Raw genomic sequence first — 17,418 nt, 5'->3', positions numbered from 1 at the left:
GTTGTAAGAATAGTCAGGAGTGAAGTTCTGGGTGATGTAGTAGGTGGGACATTGTCCCCACACTTCTTGGGCATTCGTCCAATCCAAATGGTGTTTGAACACTCCTCCTGATGGCCATTGGATGGAGTGGAAATGAGTTTTGCAGTTCCAATCTGATTCTCGTGGGGACACTGCTTATGTCACAATGACCATATGGTTAATAGTGTGCATCAGGAGACATCTTGAAAATGTTTGATGGGATGGTGTAAATGAAGCATTACCCTGTATCTAACCTCATTTTTTTTTTCTTTTTTTTTCATGTGACAGTGTAGAGGGAGCTTTACTCTGTATCTAACCCCCGTGCTGTACCTGTCCTGGGAGTGTTTGATGGAGACAGTGTAGAGGGAGCTTTACTCTGTATCTAACCCCGTGCTGTCCCTGTCCTGGGAGTGTTTGATGGGGACAGTGTAGATGGAGCTTTACTCTGTATCTAACCCCCGTACTGTACCTGTCCTGGGAGTGTTTGAGGGGGACAGTGTAGATGGAGCTTTACTCTGTATCTAACCCCCGTACTGTACCTGTCCTGGGAGTGTTTGAGGGGGACAGTGTAGAGGGAGCTTTCCTCTGTATCTAACCCCGTTTTTTTTTTTTTTTTCTTTTTTTTTTGATGGAGACAGTGTAGAGGGAGCTTTACTCTGTATCTAACCCTGTGCTGTACCTGTCCTGGGAGTGTTTGATGGGGGACAGTGCAGAGGGAGCTTTACTCTGTATCAAACCTATTTTTTTTCTTTATACCTGTATCTAACCCATTTTTTTTTTCTAGGTGACCTTTATACCCCAGGCCCCTTTTATATATTTTTTATGTCGAGGGGGCCTTTATTCCTCAGGCCCCCTTTATATACACACTTATATTTTTTAAATAACTTTATTAAAACCAGATAAATAAACAAAAAACTCAAATTAAAATGCCATTCTCGGCGTCGACGATGCACTCCAGTCCCTGCGGTGCCCACCGGTCGCGGAAGGCCTCAAGTGTACCGGCGGACACCGCATGCTCCTTTTCCAGGGACACCCGGGCGCGAACGTAACCGCGGAAGAGGGGCAGGCAATCGGGGAGGACGGACCCCCGACGGCCCGCAACCTGGACCTGTGAATTGCCACCTTGGCCAGGCCCAGGAGCAGACCGACGAGGAGATCCTCCTCCCGGCCCAAGCCCCTCCGCACCGGGTGCCCAAAGATCAGGAGCGTGGGGCTGAAGTGCAGCCAGAATTTGAGGAGCAGCCCCTTCAGATACTCAAAGAGGGGCTGCAACCTCGCACACTCCGTGTAAACGTGGAACACGGACTCGTCCAGGCCGCAGAAAGTACAGGTGGCCTGGGAGTCCGTGAACCTACTTAAAAGCCTATTGCACGGGACTGCTCTGTGCAGCACCCTCCACCCCAGGTCCCCGATGTAAAGGGGGAAGACTCCCGCGGAGAGAGACCTCCATCGGGGTTTCCCCTCGCCACCAGATGGCAACGCGGACCGCCAGGGTGTGTCCGGCCGGCTGACGAGGGCGAGGAAGTGGAGAGTGTGCAGGAGCAGCCCGTACAGGAAACCCCTCCGCGCCGATTGGAATGGCACGGAGGGCATTTCCGAGAGGCGGCTCGGGTTGTGTGGGACCGGCTCCCGAGGAGGGTTTCGGGGCCTGGGTCCGATGAGCAGTTCCGGCCGAGCGGGGGTCAGCTTGGCCGGGATCGCTCCGCACTCCCGAGCCCCCTCGCCACCCGCAGTGAGGGGCGTCCCGGGGGTTTCGGCTACTCCTCAATGAGCTGGTTACGGATCCCCGGCCATTTTTCCAGCGAGTAGAAGAAGGGTGAGGCGCGGTCCAAATCTTCCAGGATCTGGATCCGCGACCTCACGTACGCGCCTCGGGACCCTATGAGCTGCAGGTCCCTCAGCGCGCCCTTCTTCTCTTTGTACGCCTGCCACAGGGCCGGGTCCACGACGGCATGACTGAGGCGGGACTCCAAGTCGAGCACCTCCCTCTCAAGGCGCCCGATCTCGGCTTCCCGCCTCTTGGTCGACCCCTTCGCGTACTCCTGACAGAAGACGCGGATGTGAGTCTTGCCCACATCCCACCATAGCCTCAAGGAGGGGAAGCCCCCCTGCTTCCTTCTCCAGTCAGCCCAGAGTCGACAGAACGAGTCCCGAAATCGCACGTCCTCCAGCAGCCGGTTGTTAAAGTGCCAGTACGCGGACCCCGCCCGCGTGCGGAGCGGAGTAAACTCCGCCCACACCAGGCGGTGGTCCGAGCACGGCACCAACCGCATGGAGGCCGTCGAGACGCGGGAGACGTACGCCTGCGAAATGTAGAGGCGGTCGATTCGCGACCCCCCTCCTCCAGACCTCCACGTGAAGGCGCTGGAGTCGGGATGGAGATTCCGCCAGACGTCCACCAAGTTAAGGGAGCTGATCAGTCCCCTCAAATTCTCCATTGATGCTGGGCCACGCTGGGGACCGGAGTGATCCCCCACCTCGAGGTTCCAGTTAAAATCCCTCCTGAGGATGATGCACTCGCCGCTATCGATGGAGCTCAAGAGAGCGGACACTTCTTCAAAGAAGCGCGCTTGCAACGCGCCGGGCCTGGGCGCGTACACGTTCACAAAGTGGAGCGGCACGCTACCCAGGCGAACGGCGAGGTGGAGCAAGCGGCCCGGCACAAGCTCCTTGACCCCCAAGATCTCCGGCTGAAACGTCGGGGCCAACAAGATAGCCACCCCACTAGAAATAGGGGTGAGGTGACTCATGTAGACCCCACCCTGCCACTCCAGGAGCCAGGTGGCTTCGTCTCCCGGAACGGTGTGGGTTTCCTGCAGAAAGCTCACCGCGTATCTCCCTTCCCTAAGGACTGAGAGATTGTGAAATCTGCGGTGAGCCCCTCTGCTGCCGTTGATGTTGAGGCTGGCTATGGTTATCTTCATGTCAAAGGTACTTAAAACCCGTCACCAACAGCTCACTGTGAGGAGGGAGTGGAAGTGCACCTGGCCCTCCACTCCCCCAGCAACCCATTGAGGAACACATTAAAACGGCGCCTTGCAACCAGTATCATGCCCGTGCCCTTTCCTGCCTTCTTGAGGGCGGTACGGACAGACTGGATGATTGGTGCCAGATTCGACCATCGCCGAGGGCCAGCAGAACTTTATTGCGGCAACCCCTGCAAGCCGCGAGGAAGTCCCGGAGTTCCGCGTGGGGATGAGAGGAAACTCGGTGGGAGGCACGAGGGACTCCACCACCTCAATGGCGATGGAATCAAGATCATTCTCCGTGGCCCACATCGAGTCCCCATCCTCCGCTGGGTCGTCACCGCCAGCGGCTGACTCACCCACCACACACTTTGGGGCAGCATCCCGGCCGCGCCAGCTGCTCCTGCCTCCTGCACCCCCAGGATCGATGGCGGAGGAGGCCTTTCTGGGTTCTTGAATGGAACCGGAGCCCATGGGCACCAGCGGTTTGGGAGCCCCCTCCACCTCCGTCCCCAGGCCAATGGGTGGTCCAGGGGAGACGGTAGTTGCCGACTCCAGAAATCCAGATGGAGCTGGGACCGGAGGTGGAGAGAAGAGGCCATCTGCCCCGCCAGCGTCCACAGGCCCAGCAGACGTGGAAGCATGCAAATTGGCCTCAAGGTCATACATCCTGGGTGGCAGCGTCAGGCTGCTGGGATGGTTGTCCCTCACAGGACACCCGACACAGTGGTAGATGGAATATTTTCTCCTAGTGGGTCCACAGACACCCCCACCATGAATGGGCCATCCAACTTGGGAATTGCCGAGATTATAGGAGCATCAGCTCCCCCTCCATTCCGAGGGTTGGAGGGTTCCTGCCCAGGGCTCAAGGCCCTCATGGTGCTGGTGGCGGGGTAAGCCCGCGGGCCTGCGCTAGGAGATGGACCCTGTAGTTCAGGGCTTTCTTCAGAGGAGGCACACCTCCTCCTCTTATTCCGGGAGTGGCACATAGACTCAGAGACCTCCATCTCAGTCGAGGCCTCTGCTTCTACCTCCGCACACCGCTGCCCAGATCCCTTGGGCCCGAGCTGAGCCACAGGTCAGTTGGGCTCCCCGGGATTGAGCCTAGGGCTAAGCTCAGGCTCTGGTTCTCCTGTTGTGTGCAGGGGGTGCACCTTTGGGTGTTTCGACCTGCGCCGTGCCTTTCTTCCACTTGGACAGGTCTCCCCCTCTCCACCGGAGGCTGTGAAAACCACGGCCTCCGGAACTGCCTGAGCGGTGGTTGTTGCAGTTGTCGGGGGGGTAGGTGGAGGTGCTGCGGCGCCACCCTGGGCCACCGAGGTTGAGCTGGCGGCCCGGAGGTTGGGCAGCTCTTCCGAACATGCCCCACCCCGTTGCAGGCATGGCACCGTGCCCTGTCCGAGGGTAGGCCGCCCCCTGGAACTCCACATTAAACTGGCCAGCTGCATAAAGAGCTGATGACGGAAGGAGTACACATGCCGGAGGCTGTTCTCCCAAAGACCGAGCGGGACCGGGGTAAGCCCCGTCTTTACCTCCTCCAGCTGGTGCAGGTGGGGAAGCAGGAGCTCACCAGGAATGAAGGGCAGGACATTAGATAAAATGAGCCTTTGCGCAGTGGCCTCTATGGGGTCCACTGGCAGAAAGGTCCCACCCATGGTGAGCCCCTTGCTCAGAGCCAGGGAAACCGCCCACTTGGTCTTCAGGAAAAACACCGCCTTCCCGTACATTTTAGAGGAAGCAACAATGGCCGAGGGGCCGACAACCTCAGCCATTGCTTTTACACAAGCCTTTATTGACATATTGGGGTGGACGTCACTGTTGACCCCTATGCTTTGATGTTAACAGTATAAATGGTGACGGGGCAACAGGTGCAGCTGCAACAAACAAAGAAAATAACAGTTTTGTTTTTAAAACTTTAACCGATATGATGGGGGGGGGGGGGGGTGGAGGTGGTGGGAGTAGGGAAGAATAGGGTGGATAGGAAAAAGAAGAGGAGAGGATAGGTAGCTGAGTGGTGGAAGGGAGAGAAAGGCTGCGAGGATGTTTCTGTTAAATTGGTGGTTGGAACAACTTACTGCAGGGAATGTCTTCTGGTCAGTGGGGGTGGGGTGGGGGGAGGTTCTTCGCCCGGGTTGGCTGGAGCCACCCAGTTCTTTCCACCTTCTGCTGTTGTTACAAAGAGTTTCTTCACCCGGGCGGCTCCAGCTGTCCTGAGCCATGCAGATGGGGTGGGGAGGGAGCTTCCTTTGTGCAAGATGGAGGAAAACACAAAAGCAAATACGCAAAAGAATCTTTGAGCCCCACCCTTGGATCTTCCGGTGTCTCCTTCCTCTCCCAACAATCCAAGCAAAACAGTTCACCATTGCTCCAACACCCACCTCTCCAAAATAACTTGCAGGTCTTTTACTCCAATAGATAGAATCAGTTCCACACTTTGTTGTAGTTCTTAGTTCTCAGAAGTCAGTTCTCAGCTCTCTGCTTTCTTTTCTCTGCTCTCTGCTCTCAGCTCTCTGCTCTCTCCTCTCCAGCTGCTGCGCCCACAGGTGCAGCTGCTTCAGCTGATTGAGCACAGGAAGTGCTCCAAATACTCCAGCCAATCCTGTGCTGTATCTATCCTGGGAGCGTTTGATAGGACAGTGTAGCGGAAGATTTACTCCATATCTAACCCATGCGAAACCTGCTCTGATAGCACAATGTAACTAATGCATCGCGGCTCTCGACCGCTCCAGTGCAGAATTTTTTCACCTCCTATTCTTCCCTGAATTAGATTCTCACTTACTGCTGTGATAAAGTTCTGCACAAGAGATTATTAGTAAGAGATGAAAGTGCACAGAATTTGAGATAACTTTGTGATGTGGTTGTTAATTCGTTGGGAAAGTGGGAGATAGAGACTAGAAATTTTGTGATTGGTTGAATATATCACCTCATTACAGCCTTGGTTCAAACATGGATAAAAGAGCTGAATTCCAGAGGTGAGGTGAGAGTGACTGCCCTTGACATCAAGGCAGCATTTGACTGAGTATGGCATCAAGGAGCCCTAGCAAAACTTGAGTCAATGGGAATCAGGGGGAAAACTCTCTGCTGATTAGAGTCATACCGAGCACAAAGGAAGATGGTTGTGGTTGTTGGAGGTCAATCATCTGAGCTCCAGGACATCACTGCAGGAGTTCCTCAGGGTAGTGTCCTCGGCCCAACCATCTTCAGCTGCTTCATCAATGACCTTCCTTCAATCATGCGGTCAGAAGTGGGGATGTTCGCTGGTGATTGCACAATGTTCAGCACCATTCACAACTCCTCAGATACTGAAGCAGTCTGTGTAGAAATGCAGCAAGACCAGGACAATATCCAGGCTTGGGCTGATAAGTGGCAAGTAACATTCGCGCCACACAAGTGCCAGGCAATGACCATCTCCAACAAGAGAGAATCTAACCATCTCCCCTTGACATTCAATGGCATTACCATCACTGAATCCCCCACTATCTAGATCCTGGGGGGTTACCACTGACCAAAAACTGAAATGGAGTAGCTATATAAATACCGTGGCTACAAGAGCAGGTCAGAGACTATGAATCCTGTGGTGAGTAACTAACCTCCTTACTCCCCAAAGCCTGTCCACCATCTACAAGGCACAAGTCAGGAGTGTGATGGAATACTCTCCACTTGACTGGATGGGTGTAGCTCCAACAACACTCAAGAAGCTCGACACCATCCAGGACAAAGCAGCCCGCTTGATTGGCACCCCATCTACAAACATTCACTCCCCCCACCACCGACGCACAGTGGCAGCAGTGTGTACCATCTACAAGATGCAGTGCAGTAATGCACCAAGGCTCCTGAGTCAGCACCTTCTAAACCTCTACCACCTAGAAGGACAAGAGCAGCAAATACATGGGAACACCACCACCTGCAAGATCCCCTCCAAGTCACACACCATCCTGACTTGGAACTATATCGCCGTTCCTTCACTGTCGCTGGGTCAAAATCCTGGAACTCCCTTCCTAACAGCACTGTGGGTGTACCTACCCCACATGGACTGCAGCGGTTCGAGAAGGCAGCTCACCACCACCTTCTCAAGGGCAATTAGGGATGGGCAATAAATGCTGGCCTGGCCAGCGACGCCCACATCCCATGAATGAATAAAAAAAACTGGCTCATGGTCCTCGGCTATCTGTACTGAGGCCTCAGGTTTTCATCACATAGATTAATGACTTAAATAAAGGAATACAAGTGTCATCTTCGCTCCCTTAAATCCAAGGATTTGAATGGATACATCGGACAACTGGTTTATCCATTCATCACCAGATCTGGCTGGACCACATAAAGCTCTATATTGTCCTGTTCTCCTCTGCTAAAACTTCTCACTGTTCCAGATTCATCCTGGAATGCAAGGGATTACACAACACAAGAACACAAGGAATAGGAGCAGGAGTAGACCAAATGGCCCATTGAGCCTGCTCTGCCATTCAATATGATCATGGTTGATCGGAGGCTACAACCCCACTTTCCCGCCTGCTCTCCATATCCCTCGACTCCCTGAGAGACCAAAAATCTATCTATCCCAGCCTTAAATGTATTCAATGATGGAGCATCCACAACCCTCTGTTCAGTTGTCTCTGGTGCTTGCCTCCATTCCACTAGAATTCCAAAGATTCACAATGCTTTGAGTGAAGTAATTTCTCGGTATCTCAGTCCTAAATGATCAGGTTAGATAAAGAGTAAAGCTCCCTCTACACTGTCCCCATCAAACAATCCCAGGACAGGTACAGAAAAAAAAACGGGGTTAGATACAGTGTAAAGCTCCCTCTACACTGTCCCCATCAATCACTCCCAGGACAGGTACAGCACGGGGTTAGATACAGAGTAAAGCTCCCTCTACACTGTCCCCATCAATCACTCCCAGGACAGGTACAGCACGGGGTTAGATACAGAGTAAAGCTCCCTCTACACTGTCCCCATCAAACAATCCCAGGACAGGTACAGCACTGGGATTGGCTGCTCTCTGATTTGGGAGCCTGAGTGCATCAACGAGGTGCAGCTGACTGTGGCTGTGTGCAGAGGTTGGAGGCTGCAGGCTGTGTGACTGCTGCAAGAGGGAGACTCAAACTGAAACAGAAGTTTTTTCCAAATTTCAACAAAGGAAGGAAGGCAGAGAACTGGAAGAACTGGAAGCTCTTTTTGTGAGTTTGCTTGGTACTGAAAGTCTTTTTCATTGATTGTTGGGGGTGGGGAAAGAAGAGACCTGAAGACCTTGGGTGGGGCTGTATTGTTCAATAGGGAGCTCCTGTGTTTAACATCTTTGGATAGGGAGCTCCTTCCCCACCCCAACTATTAAGCCTGGGACAGCTGGAGCTGCCCAGGTGAAGAGACTTATTATCTGAACATCGAAGGAGGCGTGTGCCTGGGCAGCTTACAGCTGACCCAGGTGAAGACATCACCCCACCCTCCCAACTGGAAGACCAGCTACAAGACTTGTGCAATACCAACAAAGACTGATTCCTCTTGGCCTTCCTCTCCCTCAGCCTCTTCCCCTGTGCTACATCCTTTAAGTGTTACATTTTTGATTTATTGTATTTGCTCTTTTCTTTTTTTTCTCTCAGCAAAGTGCCTGTAACTCTTCCACCCCATGACTTCTCAGTCCTCTCCGGTGGCGGGGCCCTCCTATGCTGCAGCAGCTGCGACAGCTGCTCCTGTGGCCCCGTCACCATTTAAAATCTTAACATCAAAGCATGGGGTGAAGAGTTACACCCATCCTAATATGACTATTGAGGCTTGTGTTAAGGCAATGGCCGTGGTTGTCGGCCCCTCGGCCATTGTTGCAGCCTCAAAGATGTATGGGAAGGCTGTGTTCTTCCTGAAGACCGAGCGGGCTGTGTCCCTCGCCCTAAGTACGGGGCTCACAGTGGGTGGGATTTTCCTGCCAGTGGACCCTCTGGGGGCCACTGCACATCGGGTAACCTTGTCGAACGTCCCACCCTTCATTCCTGATGAGCTCCTCCTCCCCCATCTACACCATCTGGGGGAGGTGAGGTCAGGGATCACCCCAGTCCCGCTTGGTCTTCGGGAGCACAGCCTCCGACATGTCTACTCCTTCCGCCGCCAGCTATTCATGCAGCTGGCGCGGGAGGAGGTCTTGGAGGGCCACTTCAGTATAGAGTTTCAGGGGACGGCCTACCGCGTCTTCTGGACCTCGGACGGGGCGCGGTGCCACGTCTGCAAGGGGGTGGGGCATGTTCGTAAGAACTGCCCCAACCTCCCGGCCGCCAGCTCCACCTCGGCGGCCCAGAGTGGTTCCACAGCACTTCCTCCCACTCCCCCCGCAGATCCAACAGACACCGCTCAGTCGGTTCCGGAGGCTGTGGTTTTCACAGCCTCTGGTGGGGAGGGGAGCGTCCGTCCGAGCAGAAGGAAGACGCGGGGAAAAAAGAAACATCATGAGGCGCGTCCCCTGGACACTTTGACACAACCCGAGCCTGAGCTCAGCCCAAAGCCCATTCCCATGGAATCCACCTGTCCCAGGGCTGGGCTCAGGCCCAGGGTGACTAAAAAGAGAAAAAAGGGTGCGGAGGCGGAGGCCTCTGATGACATGGAGGTCTCTGAGTCTCCGCGCCCAAGTGCGAAAAAGAGGAGAAGGCACCCCTCCACAGAAATAACACAGGGCCCTGAGGTGCAGGGCCCATCTGTTGGAGGGGAGCTGCCTCCTGTTTCTGGTCCTCAGGTTCCCCCTACCGCCACCACCAAGGCTGCAAAGTCCGGGCAGGAGCACTCTATTCCTCAGGATAGAGGGGAGGGGATGGCCCCGGTACATGAGGCCCCTCCTGAAGGAGTAAGTGGGGCCCTGCTTGTGGTGGGGGAACCTGGGGAAACCGCCCATTCCGCCACTGCTACTGGGTCGGGTGCCCTGAATGAAGGGGAGGGCGAGGCCCCAGAGGGTCGGGCCTCCCAGCCGGAGTCCACCACCAACCAGGAGACACCCGACCCAGTTATAACTGAGAATGCTGCCCCATCTGCTGGGCCTGTGGGTGCTGGCGGAGCGGGAGATGGCCTCCTCTCGCCGCCTCCAGTCTCGGCTCCGGCTGGTTTCCCGGAGTCCGGAACTTCTGTCTCCCCTGGACCAGTCATTGGCCTGGGGATGGAGGTGGAGGGGGGTCCTGAACCGCTGGTGCCTACAGGCTCCAGTTTCACAATAGAACCCAGAGAGGACTCCTCCGCCATCGATCCTGGGGGTGGGATCGTGACGGAGGCGGGACCAGCTGGCACGGCCGGGACGTCCACCCCACAGTGTGTGGTGGATGTGTCGGCCGCTGGCGGTGACGACCCGGAGGAGGATGGGGATTCGGTGCGGGGCACGGAGGATGATCTTGATTCCATCGCCAGTGAGGTGGTGGAGTCCCTCGTGCCTCCCACCGAATCTCCTCTCATCCCCACGGCGGAACTCCGGGATTTCCTCGCGGCTTGCAGAGGTTGCCGCAATAAAGTTCAGCTGGCCCTCGACCGTTGGTCGAATCTGGCGCTGATCATCCAGTCCGTCCGTGCCGCCCTTAAGATAGCGGGCAAGCGCGCGGACGTGAAACTGGTTGAGAGGCGCCGTTTTAATGTGTTCCTCAATGGGTTGCTGGGGGAGTGGAGGGCCAGGTGCACTTCCACTCCCTCCTCACAGTGAGCTGTTGGTGACGGGTTTAAGTACCTTTGACATGAAGATAACCATAGCCAGCCTCAACATCAACGGCAGCAGAGGGGCTCACCGCAGATTTCACAATCTCTCAGTCCTTAGGGAAGGGAGATACGCGGTGAGCTTTCTGCAGGAAACCCACACCGTTCCGGGAGACGAAGCCACCTGGCTCCTGGAGTGGCAGGGTGGGGTCTACATGAGTCACCTCACCCCTATTTCTAGTGGGGTGGCTATCTTGTTGGCCCCGACTTTTCAGCCGGAGATCTTGGGGGTCAAGGAGCTAGTGCCGGGCCGCTTGCTCCACCTCGCCGTTCGCCTGGGTAGTGTGCCGCTCCACTTTGTGAACGTGTACGCGCCCAGGCCCGGCGCGTTGCAAGCGCGCTTCTTTGAAGAAGTGTCCGCTCTCTTGAGCTCCATCGATAGCGGCGAGTGCATCATCCTCGGGGGGGATTTTAACTGCACCCTCGAGGTGGGGGATCGCTCCGGTCCCCAGCGCGGCCAAGCGTCGGTGGAGAAGTTGAGGGGACTGATCAGCTCCCTTAACTTGGTAGACGTCTGGCGGAATCTCCATCCCGACTCCAGCGCCTTCACGTGGAGGTCTGGAGGAGGAGGGTCCCGAGCTGACCGCTTCTACATTTCGCAGACGTACATCTCACGCGTCTCGGCGGCCTCCATGCGGCTGGTGTCGTGCTCGGACCACCGCCTGGTGTGGGCAGAGTTCACTCCGCTCCGCATGCAGGCGGGGTCCGCGTACTGGCACTTTAACAACCGACTGCTGGAGTACGAGCGACTCTGGGACTCGTTCCGTCGATTCTGGACCGACTGGAGAAGGAAGCAAGGGGGCTTCCCCTCCTTGAGGTCGCAGATCCAGATCCTGGGTGGATCTGGAAGGATCACGAATACCTTTTCGGGACTCTGCGCGCTTTTGGACTTCGGCTGCATTTCGTGGCCCGGGTCCGACTTTTCTACGTCGCCGAAGAGTGTCTAGTCAAGGTTAACCGGTCCTTGACGGCGCCCCTTCGTTTTGGGAGAGGAGTGCATCAGGGGTGCCCCATGTCCAGCCAATTGTACACCATCTGCGTGGAGCCGTTCCTGTGCCTGCTTCGCAGGAGGTTGACGGGATTGGCTCTGCGCGCGACAGCCATGTGGGTCATCCTCTCGGCTTATGCTGATGACGTGCTCCTCGCAGTCACAGATCCCGTTGACTCGCGGTCACAGATCCCGTTGACTTGCGGAGGATGCGCGACTGCCAGCAGACTTTTTCTGCCGCGTCCTCCGCGTGGATCAATTGGGAGAAATGTTCCGGTCTCCTGGTGGGTCAGTAGCGGGTGGACTCCCTGCCGGAGGAGTTGACACCTTTTGAGCGGAGCACCATGCACCTCCTCTATCTGGGACTCTACCTTAGCCCTGCTGAGAAAGCCTGGCCGGCAAACTGGCAGGAGTTGGAGGCGAAAGTCACCGCTCGGCTGGGGCGCTGGACAGGACTGCTCCGAGTGCTTTCCTACAGGGGCCGAGCGCTGGTCCTAAGCCAACTGGTGGCCTCCATGTTGTGGTACCGGTTGGTCACTTTGGCCCCGCCCCCTGTATTTGCCACCAAGATCCAGAAAAAACTCGTCGATTTCTTCTGGGGCAAGAGGAAACACTGGGTCTCTGCCGCGGTCCTGAGTCTCCCGATTGAGGAGGGCGGTCAGTCGCTGGTGTGCGTCCACACCCAGGCTGCGACTCTCCGCCTTCGGACCCTGCAGAGATACCTGTACGTCCAGCGTCCTCCCAGATGGTGTGCGCTGGCGACGTATTTTTTCCGCCAGTGTCACTGCCTTCAAGATGACACACAGCTCCCGGCGGAGTCCGTTCGCTGCGCCTCTCTGCGGGAGTTGCCTGTCTTTTACCGGGATATATTCCGAGTCTGGAACATGGTCGCCTCCAGTCAGGGCGCTCCCCCGCCGGCGGAGGAAAGCGCCTTGGCTGTCCGGGCGGCCGACTCTGGCGACGGACCGGCAGGCGGAGGAGTAGCCGAAACCCCCGGGATGCCCCTCACTGCGGGTGGCGAGGGGGCTCGGGAGCGCAGAGCGCTCCTGGCCGAGCTGACTCCCACTCAGCCAGAACTGCTCATTGGACCCAGGCCCCGAAACCCTCCTCGGGAGCCGGTCCCGCACAACCCAAGCCGTCTCTCTCGGGCTGCTCCTGCACACTCTCCACTTCCTCACCCTCATCAGCCGGCCGGACACGCCCTGGCGGTCCGCGTTGCCATCTGGCGGCGAGGGGAAACCCCGATGGAGGTCTCTCTATGCGGGAGTCCTCCCCCTTTACATCAGGGACCTGGGGTGCAGGGTGCTGCACAGAGCAGTCCCGTGCAATAGACGTTTAAGTAGGCTCACGGACTCCCAGGCCGCCTGTACTTTCTGCGGCCTGGACGAGTCCGTGTTCCACGTATTTATGGAGTGTGCGAGGTTGCAGCCCCTCTTTGAGTATCTGAAGGGGCTGCTCCTCAAGTTCTGACTGCACTTCAGTCCCACGCTCCTGATCTTTGGGCACCCGGTGCAGAGGGGGCGTGGGCCGGGTGGAGGATCGCCTCGTCGGTCTGCTCCTGGGCCTAGCCAAGGTGGCAATTCACAGGTCCAGGTTGCGGGCCGTTGGGGGGGTCCGTCCTCCCCGATTGCCTGCCCCTCTTCCGCGGTTACGTTCGCGCCCGGGTGTCCCTGGATAAGGAGCATGCGGTGTCCGCCGGTACACTTGAGGCCTTCCGCGACCGGTGGGCACCGCAGGGACTGGAGTGCATCGTCGATGCCGAGAATGGCATTTTAATTTGAGTTTTTTTGGTTTATTTATCTGTTTTTAATAAAGTTATTTTTAAAAATATAAATATGTATATAAAGGGGGCCTGAGGAATAAAGGCCCCCTCGATATAAAAGTGGCCTGGGGTAGTAAAGCTCCCTCAAATAAAAAGGGTTAGATACAGAGTAAATCTCCCTCTACACTGTCCCCATCAAACACTCCCAGGCTTCTTTTGTTGACTGCATTCCGTTTTGGGAACCGTTCTCATGCAGGATATACTGGGCTTGGAGGGGGTGCAGCACAGATTCACCTGAATGATACCAGGGCTTAGAGGGTTAAATTATGGAGACAGGTTTCATAAACCTGATTTGTATTCCCTTGAATTTAAAAGATTGAGGGTGATCAAACTGAGGTCCTGAAAATGATAAAGGGATTTGATTGGGTAAACCATTTCCTCTGTTGGGAGAATCCAGAACAAGAAGACGTAACCTTAAAATTAGAGCCAGGCTGTTCAGGGGTGAAATCAGCAAGCACATATTGACACAAAGGTCGTGGAAATCTGGAACATTATCCTTCAAAATGTGCTGGATGCTGGGAATCAATTGGAGCTTTTGAAACTGAGATCTATAGATTTTTGTTGGCCAAGGGTATGAAAGGATCTGGAGCAAAGGTGGGTAAATGGAGTTGAGGTACAGATCAGCCATGATCTAACTGAATGTGCAGCAGGCTCAAGGGGCTGAATGGCCTGCTTATGTGTGAATGTTCAATCAGAATGTGTTTGAGGCTATACAAATGCATTTAATCCAATCAGAAACTATACCTGATGTAGGTACTGCAATCTGCCAATATCTTCAGCAGTGACATCTCGTTTCATACCAACAACCTCATCCACTTCTGCTTGTAACCTGAAGGAGTGGAAAGAGAAACCACATAGTCTCGGAACACAGGAGTGTGATATTCTGTTATATTCCCTGGAGATCAGGAGAGATATGGACAAGGTGTTTAACATAATGAGGGTGACTTTTCCTTCTTTTAGAGGAATCCACACGAGGAGACTGAATCGGACAATTCCAGCTAAAGCAAACCCAGGAAACATTTCTTCACACAACAGGTTGTCAGAATGTGGCACATACTGCTGCAGGAGATTAGAGAAGAAGAGACAAATAAGGAGTTTAAAAGAGAGAGGTAAGATTGTTTGGGACGTCATGGATATGGGGAAAAGGCAAGGATTTGGATTGAGAGATACAATGAACTTGTATTCTTAAAGCTCCTTTCATGAATCCAGAGCTACCCAATGAAGTACTTTTTGAGATGTAGTCAGTGTTGTTGTAATGCAGGAAATGCAGCAACCAATTTTCACACAGCAAGCTCCCACAAACAGCAATATGATAATAACCAGATAATCTGTTTTGGTGATTTTGGTGAAGGGATAAAGATTGGCTGGGACACTGGGGAGAATTCCCTTGCTCTTCTTCGAAATAACATGGTGGGATATTTTACAAGGGCAGACAGAGCCTCAGTTTAACATCTCATCTGAAAGACTGCACTTCTGACAGTGCAGCACTCCCTCTGTACTACATTGGATTGTCAGCCTGCATTAAGGACTAAGGTTTCTGGAGTGGGACTAGAACCCACGATTTTGTAGCTCAGAGGAGACTGTGCTACCCATTGAGCCAAGGCTGATCTGGAGCTGTCATAGTGGAGCAAGCTCAACAAACTGAGTGGTTACTCTGACCCTTTGCTCCTATCACTCCTCGATTTCTAAATCCACAAGAATCAGGATCCCATTGCTAATCCTTCATAGATAGGTCACAGATCATGCAGGATGCACAACATTGAAACTCTATCGACTGGAAGCAGATGGATCTACCCTCCTATGTTCAGTGGGAGTTACAATAACCCACCCCTGCTTTGGGATTGTGATCTTATTCTTTTGGTTTCTTCTGCTCTGCACTACCTCAGTCCCACTTCCTCTCGGAATGCCATGATGCCTGATCTTTGGCCCTGTTCCCTCTCTGATCCATGGATTCCCTCTGCTCACAGTCCTTGGCCCTGCTCCTGTTCCAGTTCTTGGGTCTGGTCCATAACACTGCTCTCTCCCCAATTCCTCTCCCTCCATGTTCCCTAGATCTGTTCCCGTCCTGATTTTCAGATCTTTCTTCCTCCCCAGTCCCAGGCAATCCTGATCCCTGGCCCCACTCTGTCCAATAACACCCCCACTCTCCTTACTTTGCCATTATTTCAGGTTGCCGTGTCAGCTCCATGATGGTGAAAGAAATCAGATTGGCCGTTGTCTCTTGACCTGTGAGGAACAAACAAATCATCTTGATAAAACATTCAGCTGGGGTATTGTGTGCAGTTCTGGGCACTTTCTGGCCTTGGAGAGAGTGCTGAGGAGATTTACTAGAATGGTACCAGGGATAAGGGAATTCAATTATGTGGAGAAGCTGGGACTATTCTCCTTAGTGCAGAGAAGGTTAAAGGGAGATTTAAGGCTGAAGCATTTGCAACAATCTTCAGCCAGAAGTGCCGAGTTGATGATCCATCTCGGTCTCCTCCTGAAGTCCCCAGCATCACAGATGCCAGACTTCAGCCAATTCGATTCACTCCACGTAATATCAAGAAATGACTGAAGGCACGGGACACTGCAAAAGCTATGGGCCCTGACAATATTCCGGCAATAGTCCTGAAGACCTGTGCTCCAGAACTTGCCCCGCCCCTAGCCAAGCTGTTCCAGTACAGCTACAACACTGGCATCTACCCTGCAATGTGGAAAATTGCCCAGGTATGTCCTGTACACAAAAAGCAGAACAAATCCAACCCGGCCAATTACCGCCCCATCAGCCTACTCTCAATCATCAATAAAGTGATGGAAGGTGTCAACAACAGTGCCATCAAGCGGCACTTGCTTAGCAATAATCTGCTCAATGACGCTCAGTTTGGGTTCTGCCAGGGCCACACAGCTCCTGACCTCATTACAGCCTTGGTTCAAACATGGACAAAGGAGCTGAACTCAAGAGGTGAGGTGAGAGTGACTGCCCTTGACATCAAGGCAGCATTTGACCGAGTATGGCATCAAGGAGCCCTCGCAAAACTGAGGTCAATGGGAATCAGGGGGGAAACCCTCCGCTGGCTGGAGTCATACCTAGCGCAAAGGAAGATGGTTGTGGTTGTTGGAGGTCAATCATCTCAGCTCCAGGACATCACTGCAGGAGTTCCTCAGGGTAGTGTCCTAGGCCCAACCATCTTCAGCTGCTTCATCAATGACCTTCCTTCAATCATAAGGTCAGAAGTGGGGATGTTTGCTGATGATTGCACAATGTTCAGCACCATTCGTGACTCCTCAGATACTGAAGCAGTCTGTGTAGAAATGCATCAAGACCTGGACAATATCCAGGCTTGGGCTGATAAGTGGCAAGTAACATTCGCGTCACACAAGTGGGAGGCAATGACCATCTCCAACAAGAGAGAATCTAACCATCTCCCCTTGACATTCAATGGCTTTACCATCGCTGAATCCCCCACTATCAACATTCTAGGGGCTACCATTAACCAGAAACTGAACTGGAGTAGCCATATAAATACCGTGGCTACAAGAGCAGGTCAGAGGCTAGGAATCCTGAGGCGAGTAACTCACCTCCTGACTCCCCAAAGCCTGTCCACCATCTACAAGGCACAAGTCAGGAGTGTGATGGAATACTCGCCACTTGCCTGGATGGGTGTAGCTCCAACAACACTCAAGAAGCTCGACACCATCCAGGACAAAGCAGCCCACTTGATTGGCACCCCATCTACAAACATTCACTCCCTCCACCACCGATGCACAGTGGCAGCAGTGTGTACCATCTACAAGATGCACTGCAGCAATGCACCAAGGCTCCTTAGACAGCACCTTCCAAACGCGCGAACTCTATCAACTAGAAGGACAAGGGCAGCACATACATGGGAACACCACCACCTGCAAATTCCCCTCCAAGTCACACACCATCC

At 54.1% G+C, this 17,418-nt stretch overlaps 1 protein-coding gene across 1 annotated transcript in view; it reads right to left on the bottom strand.

Annotated features, from left to right (window-relative positions):
- Positions 1 to 17,418, bottom strand: part of LOC137373543 (cholesterol 24-hydroxylase-like) — a 100,080-nt gene that overhangs the window by 18,275 nt on the left and 64,387 nt on the right. The window contains exons 10-11 of the mRNA XM_068038458.1: positions 15,658 to 15,730; positions 14,249 to 14,333 (exon numbers count right to left, since the gene is read on the bottom strand). Coding sequence (XP_067894559.1) covers positions 14,249 to 14,333; positions 15,658 to 15,730 — 158 coding nt within the window. The remainder of the gene's footprint in view (positions 1 to 14,248; positions 14,334 to 15,657; positions 15,731 to 17,418) is intronic.

The sequence above is a fragment of the Heterodontus francisci genome, chromosome 9 (assembly GCF_036365525.1).
Source record: "Heterodontus francisci isolate sHetFra1 chromosome 9, sHetFra1.hap1, whole genome shotgun sequence".
In the NCBI taxonomy this organism is placed as follows: domain Eukaryota; kingdom Metazoa; phylum Chordata; class Chondrichthyes; order Heterodontiformes; family Heterodontidae; genus Heterodontus; species Heterodontus francisci.
Note: the sequence above shows the minus strand (reverse complement) of the source record. Positions and strands in the feature narration are given on the sequence as shown.